At 35.0% G+C, this 14,620-nt stretch overlaps 1 protein-coding gene across 4 annotated transcripts in view; it reads left to right on the top strand.

Annotated features, from left to right (window-relative positions):
• The window catches only part of SNX29 (sorting nexin 29), a 106,064-nt gene that overhangs the window by 24,097 nt on the left and 67,347 nt on the right, over positions 1 to 14,620 (top strand). For all 4 annotated transcript variants that reach the window (XR_008821363.1, XM_056335556.1, XM_056335558.1 and 1 more), the window contains exons 10-13: positions 1,220 to 1,298; positions 1,776 to 1,858; positions 10,314 to 10,377; positions 11,141 to 11,269. Coding sequence is in view for 3 of the 4 variants with exons in the window: in XM_056335556.1 (XP_056191531.1) it covers positions 1,220 to 1,298; positions 1,776 to 1,858; positions 10,314 to 10,377; positions 11,141 to 11,269 (355 nt within the window). In the remaining variant the exon portion in view is untranslated. The remainder of the gene's footprint in view (positions 1 to 1,219; positions 1,299 to 1,775; positions 1,859 to 10,313; positions 10,378 to 11,140; positions 11,270 to 14,620) is intronic.

Below are 14,620 nucleotides of genomic sequence, written 5' to 3'. Positions count from 1 at the left end.
GTGGGTTAGATTTTTCTGACAGCAGTTCAGCCCAGTAGCTGGTAGGCTTATTATTATTATTATGACAACATTTTTTCTAAAACATACTTAATGAGCTCTTGTAAAATACATAGTTTAACCCAGTATTTTGGTATATAGGTCTTAATACAGTTCAATAACAAGACACATGTATTTGAAATAGATTACAGTATAATCTGTAATGTTGTATGTTAATATCTGTGTTTTCAGTTTGAGTCTGTTGCAGTGCTTCAGGGATGTGTCAGGGTGTATCATATCTCCAGGTACCTAGAGACAAGAAAGTCTGAGTCAAAATTCAGTTCCTTGGAACAAAAATAGAGTATGCATTTTAGGAACTGAGCTTCAGTAAACTCTATAGCTTATAAAATTAACTTTCTCCTCCATAGGCATTCTCATATAACTCTACTTTCCATTAATTTTTTTTCCTAGAATTCTTGCTTTTTATGTTCTGTGCTATTTTAGTTCATGATTTCAGGATTGGCTTATGGTAACTTTGTAATTCTTACATAGAAAAATGCTGAAAACATCAATAAAATGTGTTTTTTGTTTATTTCCACCTGAACTACCTTAACGACGGATCTAGTGATGTGTATATTGTGATCCTGACAGTTCTGGATCTGTGGACAGATGTATATTATCTATGCTTTTTAAAAAATATACCATCTGTCTTGATTCCTGGTGTTTGGTAACAGGCATAAGGAGCCAGAGAAAAGTTGTGGTGCTCTCTTGAGAATGTATAAAGGATTGGTTTATAAATAATAAACCATATATTATATGACAAGGTTTCATGTACCGGTGACTAACCACAAATTCTTTTCCTGCAAGTCACAAACAGATTTGTAATGAGGACCAGATGCTATGTGGTGGTTAAACTCCTGGGGCTTGCAAATACAGCTTCAGTAAGAAGTCTCCTCATAGCTTTGCAACACTGTTATCAATGTAAAATGTACATCTAAATTGCAATTTAGGAATGGTAATCTTTTTCTAAACTGATGTCTGTGTTTCTAAGGGACTTTACAATCCTGCTGCCATTCAGGGTGAATGTGCAGAAGCCAACCTTAGAGAAAGAAAGTGTTTAAAAGCTTTAGTAAGGATGAGTATTTCTAATAAAAAACTTAACTACTTTCCTTCTGGTTTTGTTTTTACTTTATTTTAAGTACTGTTAACTGAAGAAAGGTAATGTATGTGCATTCTACTTTAGATAACTTGGAGAATGGAGAAGGGCATGAACATGTTCATGCAGTAGAACTGGTTCCGAGAAGATCTGATCTTCCTTACAGGTACGTGTCAAATATGTTTTTTACTTTGTCTTATTATTGATACCCAAGCATAGCTAGTCAGTACTGGAAAACGAACTATCAGGGTACTTTTGCAAATGTTTGGAAAGACAGATGCAAAAGCCTACACTTCCCTTTTTGCATAGTTTTATATGTTGAACTTTTCCTAATTAGCTTGAAGTCATGTAGTCATGTCAAATAACAGGCAGACTTAGCCTCTTGGTTTTGAAAATAGGTTTAATGTTGTTTTTTATGTTGTTTTTTTACTGTATTTTCCATGGCCTATTGATTTGGATCTTTGTGTGTATTCTAAAATCAGACTCTAAACAGAGACATTAAAGGATAATTAAACATAAGTTGATTGAATATGGGTGAATATGATGACAATTCTGATTTTTGGAATGCTTTTTTTTTTCTCCTTAAGTTTTGAATTCAGGATTTTGTTTTCATTTACTGATGATACTGTGCTTTTATGACTAGAGTGGAAGTCAGTCCTCCAGCTCAAGCGAATACATTAAGCAATACGTTGCCTTCAGCCACTGTGCCAGAATCCATGACAATTAGTAAGTACTTCCTGATGTATCTAGATTGATGGAATTAACTTTGAAATTCCTGTAACTCTTCATTTCTATTTTGTTATCAGTAAGATCTGTTTAGAGAGGCATACAGCATTGATTTCTGATATGCTGGCCAAATTAGAAATGATTGCTCTAAAAATTTTTTTGAATTGACAGATCCCGGGTCATGGTTCATTGCAACTGGTATGACATTAGATTCTCTTTCCATAGAGAAGCTAATGTCATCCTTATACTAGATGTGGCTTGAGTAGTTAAATGAACAATAAGGATTTAATTTGATTAACATCTTTAAATCTCTGCAAGCTCTGAAGACACTAATGGTTGGTTCTGATGTGATCTTACTTATTTTGCCTACTTTCATTAATGCCTAGTTGGACAGAAACCCCCCAAAAACCTGGAGCTTTTTCTATGTATATTCAGTCTGTAGTTTTGATATGGGAATCTGCTCCAAACATGGGTATGGGCTTTCCTAAGCTAAAACTTCAGCTAAGATTAAGGTGGAGGACAGTCAAATTTTCAGTGTTGTTAAAGGTTGAGCTGGACAAGATAGAGTAGCCTTTGCTGTAGGAAGAGATTAATAGAAGCAAGGCAGTTTGTTTGCCTCATCTTTAACTCCACCCCCCCCCCCCCCACCCCCCCAATAAACTTGTAGAACAAGGACTTAGTTCTTACATGTTTAGACAGCTAGTCATTTAAGCCAGTATGGTTTTATTTTCCTCACTGCACAGAAAGCTTTGTAACTGAACTGGTGGATATGACTCTGTTCTTAAAGCTCTAGGGTGTGTGTTTATCTGTTTCTTTTTATAAATTTAAATATGTGAAATTTTTAAATTATGATATTTGGGAAGTTAGAAGTGATGCAGCCAAGATCTTTTTCTGAAATTGATTTATGAAATCATCAAAATGAATGAACCCTTAAAATATTCTAATCTTATGTTCTAATGTCATGTTCAAACGATATCTGTGTCAACGTTTGTTAGAGGAGGTAGACCATGCGTTTTAACTGGGTACTGTTTCAGACTCTGGCATGAATCTGCTGACTGAGCTTCACAAAGCTGAAAATCCTTTCTTACAAAGTACTTTATGAAGTAGGGAACTAGCTTTGAGACTTGTAAGTGATGTAGTTGAAGGTGAAGGTGGAGTTCTTCTGTTGGTAGTTACTGTGATGCTTTCGTCACTAGATATTCTCTGCTTATGTTGTTACTATGATATCCTTTCGTTCTTACATTTTTATTTCATTTTTTAGTAATAGAATTTTAATGGGAAACAAAAACTGATTTTGTTTCGTAGGTTTTATTAGGTACCAGCAGGGGCCGCAATTGGTCTCCTTCAGTTTCTCTGTTAGTTCCTGTGTGTAGTTAAATCAGCTATGAAATAGGAAGTAAATCTTAAGATTTTCAATTCTCGATACTTAGCAATTTCTAAAAGAAATTAACCACAGGATCAACAGAAGCATACACACTATCATTAGTTGTCCATTTCAGAGAAGGTTTTGGTGGAAGGAAGGGGGGAAGTACATCAAAACTATCTGTAAAGCCAGAACACTTAGTAAATAATCTAATTATCATTATAATAAAAATTCACCTGACTATACATATAAGTTAATACCTTTATAAGAGCTGATCCCGGATACATTCAACAAAAATGTTTTTTTCAAGTTCATTGTTACTGGTCGTAGATTCTCCGTACAGGAAGAATTCAGTGCTATGACAAAGCCAGACACTGAAGCTCTTTTTTCTCTATTGCAATTAGCAGAAGAATTATTAAATGTTGAGGCTTATAGCTTGGTTGCATAGCAACTAAATCTAACACATCAAAAAAGAAAAATGGAATGCAATAGTGGAGTGAGAAGAGCTCATGATGTCTCCAGTGGCTGGATTTTTGTGCTTTTTTCTTCTGAAGAGAAAGCCTGAAATGATTTTTTTTTTTTTAAATCTATTCCTTTCCTGCTTCCTTTCCAATTTACTAGTATAGTACTAACCTTTTCTTGTTTCTTTTGATATGCAGCCTAGAAAATTATGTTATAAAAAGCTCTAATTCAAAATATTCCTGCCATTTTGAATGATTTTCCTGAATTTGTTCCATGCATTTGTAAGGTGTAGGTTAACTTAGCAGGAGATACATAAAAAAAAAAATAATTAATACCCCTCAAGAGAAATCCTAATCTGTAGTTAGTTTCACTGTGTATATTAGATATCATTTTAGGTTAACTTATCAGCAGATACATTAAAAAAGTATATTAATACCCCTCAAGAGAAATCCTAATCTGTAGAGTTGGTTTCACCGTGTATATTAGATATCATTTGAAAACTTGATCTACTTCACAGATTGTCTTATAACCAATTTTATAAGCAATTAAGTTTTAGTTTTATATTTATGCGCCTTTTTCATTATGTCATTTTCTACTTTTTTAAAAAATGGTGTTTGTCTTGTCATAGTTGAATCACAAACAATTGTCTCCTCTAGTTGTTGTCATTGGAAGATTATATTTCCAACATTGTTTTATACAGAAAAATCTGTCCTACCAGCACAAGTCTCCCTATTTTTATATTTTTTTTTCAGTGGAAAAAAAGGGAAGATCCAAAACTTTCATTATAGAAGGATGGTACTTGTGTCCTTCTTTACAAGGTTCTTTGATTATAGTGCTATTTTTAGTAAATAATTGGGAACTTAATTTTTCCACTATATTTTTCCTCAGTTGTTAAAGTTCAGCTTAACCAGAAAGGTTAGCAAAGGTTGTAGCATTGTACATTATACCATATTTTTTCATATATTCTTGAGAAAGCCCCCAGTTTTTCATGATCACTGAAGAACTTTAGTGAATAATCAAACCTACATATTGTATTTTTGTCCTGACTATGTAAGTGAATAAATAAGATATATGTTTTTGTACTTTCTCTGTCCCCTAAAGAGCTTCTGACCTGTTCTGTAACTTGGTTGCCACTGGTCACTGACACGTACAACACTCTTGTGACTTCTCTGAAAGCACAGTTGTGAAAATAGGGTATATAAAATTCATCGTTGAGAAAAAAGCAGCACTTCATCTTATGGACTTCTTTTTGGTCAGGACCCTAGTATGCAGTAGAAGGCCAGCACTGTATTGTCAAATTTGTTTCCTACTGAAATTTGCCCTATTAATAATGATGTGACAGGATAATATTTACAAGCTTTTGAAGCACTAAATAAAGCCTTAATAGCCAATGTTCATGCAGGCTGCTTAGGGAGCATGTATTTAGAGGTCAGACTTTTGATTTAAGATGTAACTAGTCTGCTGGAAGTTTTATTTGTCTCTGAAAATATCTGTGTAAATTTGCACTCGGCAAAATAAAAAAAATCATTCCTGTAGACTGCTCCCAGCCCACCCTGATATTCTATCTGCAGGATTGCAGAGGAGTGCTGCATGACCTTGTGTACACTGAGAGATGATTTCACTTACAGCTCATTCTTCATAACAGGTGATTGCAAGTCATACTTACCCAATCTTTGGCTAAACAGCAGAAGAGTTGTGAAACTTATGACTTTTCTGGAGGTTGCTGGGAAATTGACAGGTGTTTCTTAAAGCATGGTGATTTAATGTATTTCATGCTCTAAATATGACCTTATAAAAGCCTTCTAGAAGCTAGATTTTGCATGTAGTATGCAAGTGAATTAAAAAGTGTTTTAGAGCAGATATTTACTTTCTTAGTAATTAGGCACTACAGCTTAATTTCAGTAATAAAAAATAATTTTTTGTCTTTTAAAAAGTGAGGTTTAATATGAAAAATTTAATTAGTACATTCATTGATTTTTATATTTTATTACTGATAAAGAAAGACCTGGTTTGGAATTATTGGTTTGCACATGAGACTCTTTTATGTAAGAAGTTATGGGAAAAATTAAATTTTAACATTCCACAATTTGAAAGACTTCACTAATTATCTTCCGATGTCTTTATGAAATGCTGATTATCACTTGAGTTTTACATATGTTGGCGTTGAATGTTGATCCTTAATAACAGTAGTGTAGCTCTTTCCTTGAATGTTAATTTACAAAATGTAAATGGCATATCAAGTGCAAAGCAGTTAGAAGTAGGACATAAACTCTAACATCAAACAGTTTTCTGAAGTGGGTATACTTGGCCGTCCTCCCACTGTGTTATGTTAAAAAAAAAAAAGAAAAAAAAAAAAAGAGGGGGAGAAAGATTGAGGTTGTGAAGTCCAGAATTCAGAAAATGCCAAATTTATGGTTGCTGCTACAAGCCTGATTTATTTATTTATTTATTTTTCTAACCCACACAATGAATGAGACAGAAGTCTGCTGAAAAAAATTAGATTATGATCATACACTTGTCTCAGAGGCAAGCATAACACAGAGACAAAGGCTTATGAACTGTGGATGTTCTGGCAGATTTGAAGTGAACCTGTCGCAGTGTATGGTAGTGGATTTACTTTCTTTTCATTCGGCTGACTGTTTCGACATGGTGATAAAATTTTTCAAGAAGTATAAGTGAGAGGAAGAAATTACAATTTTTGAATTTTTTGAATGTTATATCTAATTAAATAGGATGGTGTCCTTTTAGTTATATTCAGTTACATACATCAACAGATTATGAAATTAAAGTTTCTGATTTTTTTCTTGGTAACTTTTTTTTCGTTTTATTACACTAGTGAATGACTCCTTTATATTTACTGTGGATGGAGAGGGTAAAGAAGTATTGATATACAGTGTTGAACTGTGTAGTTCTTGTGTTTGTTTTGAGTAACAGATAAAATTGAATATGACCCTTAATACTCATCAGTTCAAGAAGAAATGACATAGGTATAGCAATGAAGCAATGTTGCTGCTAGGGTAAGCACAGGCTGTACAGGCCTTCTTTGAACCCTAAGCTCTTAGCCTAGACTAGTTGTTTGCATTGATGCTTCCTTCCACATCTCAACTGCTATCTGTAGTTGAACTAAATACTGAGAATGAAGTGTATTTGCTTTTGTGGTCCTAAATTAAGCATTGATTTTTGTCCTATGTGTGATAATGAAATTTGGAGTCTGCTTTGCTGTGTCTCTACAGTATTGTCAATTCCATGACTCAGAAAAAATGAGGCAAATGGAAACAAAAAACATTTTAACATCTTTTATTTCAAGAGGTTTTTTTTTTCTTCTTCTTTTATGCAAATCATCGTCTTTAACAAAACCATGCTTTCATGGTTTGCTTACTTATGTGTGTTGCAGAAGGAAGTGAGAGAAGATGGGATTTCAACTGTACTCACACAGAAGATTCTGAGTGAAATAAGGGAAAGAAGATTAAGTTATTAGGCAACTTAAGGTTACAGTTTGAATAGGCTGGTAAAATTGGAAAAATGGAGACAATTTATAATAGCTTTACTGTTTAAATGTTAATAAATCAGTACACGTTTAAACAGACTTGAGTATGCATACAGGCAATTACTGCAGAGTAGTCATCCCGATGTAAGTGCAGAGCCAGTGCTACAATAACTTGTCTAAGTAGCAATGGCTTTAATTTATTCAGAGTCAGAGAAATAATAGCAACTAACTCAGATCGTGCATTATCATATTTTAATGATACTCTTGAAATATTTAAAATGCCATTGTCTTGATGCTTTCTTCAGGAGGATTCTGAATTCAGCTTTATAGTTAAATATCTTTATTTTGTTATAGAATGTTACTGTACTGGAAGCTTTTTACGGATGTTTTTTGCTTATGTTGTACATTTGTCCAAGGCTTGAACACTTACTGGATTATTTTGTTTTCCTTAACCTTAGCATGATTTTTTTATTGCATAGATAGGCTGATGGATCGTGGTCCATTTTCACAACACTGCGTATTTTTTTTCACAACTGTTATAACCCATCAATTTTCTATTGTCACACCCCCACCCCCCACCCCAACAAATCACAAAATAACCCAAACAAAAAACCGACTCAAAACCCCCAACCTTTCCAGTCTGCCCTCAAAGTGGCGGTGTCTCATCATGACTGAAAGAATACTAATCGTGTGTTGAGTTTCATGATCACCAAGTTTGATATTTTATAGCTAAATATAATATTTAATCCTCAGAATGTAGGGTTTTGTGGGGATTTTTGTGTCATTGTAGTCTGTGTCACGTCGTGTCCGTCCCGCCCCCCCCCAGCCCAATAAATGCTAGTCAATAGAAGCTATTATAGACCACCTTTTGAAAAACAGATACGAAAATAATGGAGTACAGCATAGTTTGTCATATATAATCTTTCCATTCTAAATTTTTCTACAATTGCTACGTAAATTGCAGTGGTTACCTGGTCATTTCAATGCAATATGAACTTCACTCTTGCCAGAAATGATATTCCACCTTTTATTCCTCACGTTTATTGACTAAAGAAGTGTTCTGTTCTGCTCTGACTGCTTTCTGCTATGTATGTTGGGCCAACAACAGTATTAAACTCAACAGTAAGATCACTTGGCAACTGCTTGTCTGAGAAGTAGCCCAACAGAGAAAAAGCCAAAACTATTTTTGAGCTGGATCAGTTCCTGCTAGGATGCTGTATTTGTGTAAACACCAGTGCTAGAATAAGGGAGATGGTAGCAATGATGGGTAAAGCTGGAATGTCTTTTTTGCAGAAAGCACAGCCTTAGGAAGACTGATTAAAGTAGTCATATAATCACAGCTTTTGATGTGTACAGGTTTTGAATGTGAGAAATATCAAGGGAGAAAGCAGGTCTCCAGACTTCCCCCCTATCCCCCTTGTATGTTAGTATTTAATACCCACAAATTTCACTTTTGGCTTTTCGACAAGATTGAGATCTGTTGTTGTTGTTGTTGATAGCTGTATAGAGAATGCATGTAAAGATGCTAAGTTACTGTCGAAAAATAATTATTCTTTCTGTGCTGAATTAATGGGGTGCAAAATCCCTCTAATGACCTACTGAAATGTTTCTTGCTAATGTCAATTAGTTCTCAAGCTGTAATGTGGAATGGGTATGAAAATAATCATCTGCTTTCTCCATGGCCAAAGAAGTAGAAATGTTTTGGAAAAAATCTAGCATGAAGAAATTGGATTGGCTGGTTTCAAGTGATACGAGAATCTTGCCAAATCCTGCAAGGAGGGATTTACCAGCAGGTTACCAATGCCAGACTAGAACTGTGGTGTCTGCACTGACTGATACGTTTGATAGACACAGTAAAAACTTCCACATTTTGTCCATTACTAGAGTTTTGCAGACTTAATCTGGTCCACAGGACAACCTTAATTTTTTTTTTAATTTCTCTAACTATTGAAAAAATTAAGAAAGACTAGAAAATATTAGGAAAGATATGGATACATCAGTGAACTGAATGTAAAGGAGAAAAAAGTTTTCCAGTGGCTTTGCTTACTTGAATAGATTAAGTCATACCAGTTCAGTTAGTATGTTTTCAGTAAAACACAAAAAAATGACTTTGAATACTTGTGGAACAGAATTAGCTGATGTATTATATATAAACATAGGAGCGTTTCATTTAACTATTGGGAGGGGTGTTTTAATATAATTGTGTCCCTGCGGAAGCTCTCGTAAAATTATTGATTAACATATGTGAGATAGTTAATGAAATTATGTATCCATCCTGATGTTTGCTGGAAGCCATTCAGATCTTTGAGGACCTGTTGTATTTCATGTATTCATGCAAGGTCTGGAAGTCAGCATCTGTTTTAGATTAGATGACTTAAGTCCTAATATTTTCTTTAAATTTATAATAAACTGTAGTAGTACAACTCTACAGTTATAGGACAGAACCTTTACAACAGCAGAAGGACCCCAGGTGAGACAGTGCTTTGAGGTGGCACTTTGTGTGGTATTCAGCTGCTCTGGTATCACTGTTAAACCTAACCCTAAAGAAGCCTTTAAAAAATCTAAAATTCTGTCATACTTTTTTTAAAAAACTTTGTTCTTGATGTAATGGCAGAAGGTATTTTTTAAGGTATTTATAGGAAATAAAAAGTTATTTATAGGAAATTACAAGATTCAGAAATCCCATCATTTTTAAGGCAATCTTGAAGACTGAACTTGAGAAGAAATGGCATGAAGTAATGGCAGTATCTCTACTCTGGTCTCAGTGTAATAGCTCTATTTCTTGTGGTGGAATTTATAGCGAAGGAAACAAGCAATTTGAAAAAGTTAAACAAGTAATAATGTATCTCATTAATATACATGTAGTGAAAAGGTGCATTGTCCCATATGTCTGTGATTAAAACAAAACAGCTGCAACTACAGGCAAACTTGTAAACATTTGTCTTAAATCCAGATGCAGACTAATTTGATTTGATCAATGCTTCTGACACTGTGTTAAATACCACTTTTGAAAGATGGCTTTGCTGGGTAGCAAAGATATTGACATCATTTAAGCATGTTACTGAATTAGTGCCATGACTTTTAGATCTGAAAAGAGCAGAAGTACATGCAGAAATTAATCTTTTTGTGTCCCTTCTCTTTAGATGAACTTCGTCAAGCTATTGTGGCCATGATGAATAGAAAGGATGAACTGGAAGAACAGAATAGGTAGCTTTCCTTTTATAGTCAAGAGACACTATCATTTAAAAAAATGTGTTCTGTAATACAAGCTGTCCTTTATGTAAAGCTATGTGTAATCTTTTTATAATCTTTTTTTATGTATATATCATTTTTCCATGAAATTTAAGCCTAATACTTCAGTTTTCAACTGTTGATACTGAAGAGTAATGTTTACAGGTCAACTTTTTCCTTTGAATTTGAATCACATAAAACTCTTCCTATCTTGGAGGCTTTTGCCAGTTATGTTTTTTCCAAAAGCAAAACTTGTAGCCAAAAGATTGTTAAGATAGCTTTCCAAATGAGTAAAAGTTTGTCTATATACAAACAGTCAGAAAATTTCCTTTTTTCCCCTTCTGGTGTCAGTGTACTGCTTATAGATTATTCCTGAGGTGTATAGACTTGTGCTGAAGCACTGTAATCACATTATAAACTGTTTTCTGAAATAAATTCTTTCTGCATGGTGGTACAGTAGATACCATAATAATAGGTTGTGATTTGGACGCGTTGATGAGATTGTAATACAAATTAACAGTAAGCACTTAACAACTGTTTTGCTTGGGTACTTTTTCCTTGTAGCTTTTCATATCTTTGTATAATAAAATCAAGTGAATTTATTATGTTGAATAATGAAATATTAGGATGACATTATTGATATCATTTGGGCAACCTAGTCTGTGATTTGCAGAGTATCCTCTAGTTCCTAGGTAGCAGTATTTGCAATGTTCTAACAGAGGCTGCTGCCTTCTTCCAGATCTCTGAGAAATCTGCTTGATGGAGAGATGGAGCATTCTGCAGCGCTAAGGCAGGAAATGGACAACTGGAGAAGGAAAGTAGCAGAACAGGAAGAACGACATGCCACAAAAGTCCAAGCCTTGGCACGGTAAGAAGCACTGAAAGTGTCATGAAAACTGTATAGTTCCGCACTGAGATTAGTATGGTGACCTTCTCTCTTCTCAGCTGGTTATTACTTCAGTCAGTACAAATTGTGCTTAGAGGTCCTAGTGTCAGTTAAATTGACTAGGAATATTTGTGCCTTTATTGCTTTCAGTTATAGAGAATCTGTCAGCATCTGCTGCTGCTGACACAGATACCCTTCTGTATGTACCTTCACATATATATGTAAGCGGTAAAGAATGGATTATGCATCTTCTTTAGTGACATTCCATCCGATCCATCTTCCTTCTATCTGATTGTTTAAGGATGACTTTTTTCCTTGGGCTGATTTTTTTTTCTTGTCCTGTTGTCAGGTTTTCATGGCTGACCACTTTATTAGCCACTGTATGATCAGCAACAGTTGTTGCTGAACAGTATCAACAGTACCAGTTTCTGAAGTGGTGCAACTGCTTCCCCCTAGCTCCAGGAAGGTCTAGAACTGGAACAGGTTGCTCAGGACCATTTCCAGTCAGGTTTTTAATATCTCCATAGATGGAGACTCCACAACCCCTCTAGGGAATGTTGTTGGCAGTAACCTGTTGGCAATGTTCTTCCTAATGTGGTGCAAGACGCTCTTGGCTTTCTTTGCCACGAAGGGTGCATTACTGGCTCATGGTCAGCTTGTTGTCCACCAGAGCTCCCAAATCTTTCTCCACAGAGCTCTTTTCCAGCCCCCAGGTGTCTAGGTGCTATGGGTGCCTAGGGCTGTGCCTCCCTAGGTGCGGGACTTTGCATTTCCTTCCCCTCATTGAACTTTAAGGGATTCATCTGAGTCCAGTTCTCCAGCCTGTCCAGGTCCCTCTGAGTGGCAGCATAACCAGTCTGGTGTATCAGCTGCTCCCCAGTTTTGCATTGTCTGTGAACTTGCTGAGGGTGCACTCTGTCCCAGCACCTGGGTCGTTAATGAAGGTGTTAAAAAAACATTGGCCCCAGTAGAGACTTGCCTTCAGCTTAAGTTTGTGCTGCAGCTATGCTGAAAAGAATTTTAACTCTCACCTTGTCTAAATGTAATTTGGCTAAAGAAAGACTTCTGAAAGTAAATGCAGTTGTAATAGCGCGACTTTCTTTTTCAAATTCTAAATAAGCTCTAGAGTAACTTACAATGCCTGAGATCTTGGGAATCACTTGCATGTGTAATAAACAACAAACCTATCCCAAATGTTGAAGTTAGTAAACTGTGTCTTATTGCAGAGAGGTGTTTGTTTTCTGCATGTGCAGGCAGAGTGCTTGTCAACTGTGAATTGCCACAGCTGAGATTCCTCTAAGCTTTTTATTGCACAGCAGAACTAGTATCTGAAAATGATAAATACAAAGCTTTCTTAAAAAAAAGTATTTAGAATGTTACTAATTGAGCTTTTGATGACACATCAAACTGAACTACTCACTTTGAGGGAGGGAAAGATAGGCGGTAAGTGGGTTTGACATTCATGTGATGTAGGGCAATGGAGACAATGCAAATACTTCATCATTTAATATTCACATTTCAGGTTATAGGAATTGTATATTCATATTTCTTTGACTCACTTCCCCCACAGTTTTAGAATTTGCAGTGACATATGAGTGAATCAGATATTTGTCATGCACATACCTTTTTAAAGAATAGATAAGGAGCTTTTATAACAAGATTTAAAGAGATGCTCACTTAAGCTAATTATTTTTAAACAAGTTTATTTAATTTCTCTTATTGTTACAGTGGCTGGGTATGTTGCGTTGATAAGTTCTTCTGAAAGTCAGTTTACCTTGTCACATGTAAAAACAGTGTTGGGAGCTGCTTAGGTACAACAAATTCTTGTGTCACCATTGGACTTTGGATACATTCCTTTAATAATTAATTGCAACTCATTTTCTAGAACATAAGAAACTTCACATATAGTTATTTTGGAATATAGGTTTTTCTTCTAAATGCTTTTTGTTGGTTCACTTTTTACACTGTAGGTGTTGCTGGTGCAATAGGAAGAGTAGTAAATTTTTTTAATAAATAATACTTATACCAGGAGTTGGGTAAGCTGAATAATTTGAAGAAACAAAAATTTTGGAATTGCTTCTTAAGTGCTGCATAATAGATTAAGTGAGTGAGAGGAAACTAAGTTTCAGCTAATTTGTGGTAGTGAAATTGCACTGTTTACCTTGAAAACAATTGATCACATGACTGGAGTAGAGCAATTTCCTCAACTGTAACATTCTGAACATCTCAAGGCAAGGAAAATAATTCAGTAATGGTCTGACTATTGTAATTTGATGAATGAATATGCTTCACATTATGAGAGCTGATATTTATATGTGGCTCCAAAGCTCTTGTTAAGAATTTGATGTAAATATCTTCCTTAAAGCTCTGAGAACACAAATTTCAGTGACACATCAGTCAGTGTTGAAGTGATTACTTCTGGATATCTGCAAAATTGATTAATTCAGCTGGTCTTCTAGATTCTCTGAAAAGTCTCTGGTCCGACCTCTAGAAGCTTAGAGGAATTTTCCCGAGTTTCCTAAGATCTTTTTGAAAAATAGAAAAATTCTTAGGTCATTTTAGTTTCAAGTACTGGCAATCTTATTCTTCCATGTGAAGTATTTGAATAACTGTTTCATAACAGTTATGATACTGTTTCAAAAGGAGCAGTCTCAGCATTCAACCTATTTCCTAGCCTTATGATAGAATAAACTAAATTGACTAGTGTAATTTTGTAAGCTGGGTTTTTTTTTTTTTTTCTTCCGGCTTCCCTCTGCCCCTTGTCAATGAGCCTTTCTCAGATTGCATGGACATACTGTGGCAGTGACTTCTTGGCAGTGCTGACTTTTTTTAATTGAGATTCTTTTTTTTTTGTATGGAATACTATTACATTCCTTTGCAAGGCAAAGAAATTTATTGAAGTTGACTGTGAAATTGCATATTCTTAGACTATATTCAGAAATGTTGGAGGAAAACATTTTACAAAGGACAGGCTTTGTAGCAAGGAAAGCAGACAGGAAGAGAAGATGATAATGCACTGTGTAGGGAAATGGGGGATGAGAATTTGATGGTACTTTATCTTACACTTCTATGTACCTTCTGTTTACTGAAGATTCTGTAACCTAATCAGCCTCCTCTTACCTAATGTCGGTGTTATTTAAGCCACATTGCTTTTGGATTTAGTATTTTATATTAATCTGTTGTACAACACTTCATTCAGAGCCATAGCGCTTCAGTGATGAGTGAAATGATGTGTTGTGCATCTTGAAATGATTACATCACTTAACCTTAATAAGCTTCTTAGAGAGAGGAAAAAATATCTCTTGTCCCTGCTTGTGAAAACTAATTTGAATA

Source organism: Falco biarmicus, chromosome 4 (genome assembly GCF_023638135.1).
Source record: "Falco biarmicus isolate bFalBia1 chromosome 4, bFalBia1.pri, whole genome shotgun sequence".
NCBI lineage: Eukaryota > Metazoa > Chordata > Aves > Falconiformes > Falconidae > Falco > Falco biarmicus.
This window is presented reverse-complemented; position numbering and strand designations above follow the sequence as displayed.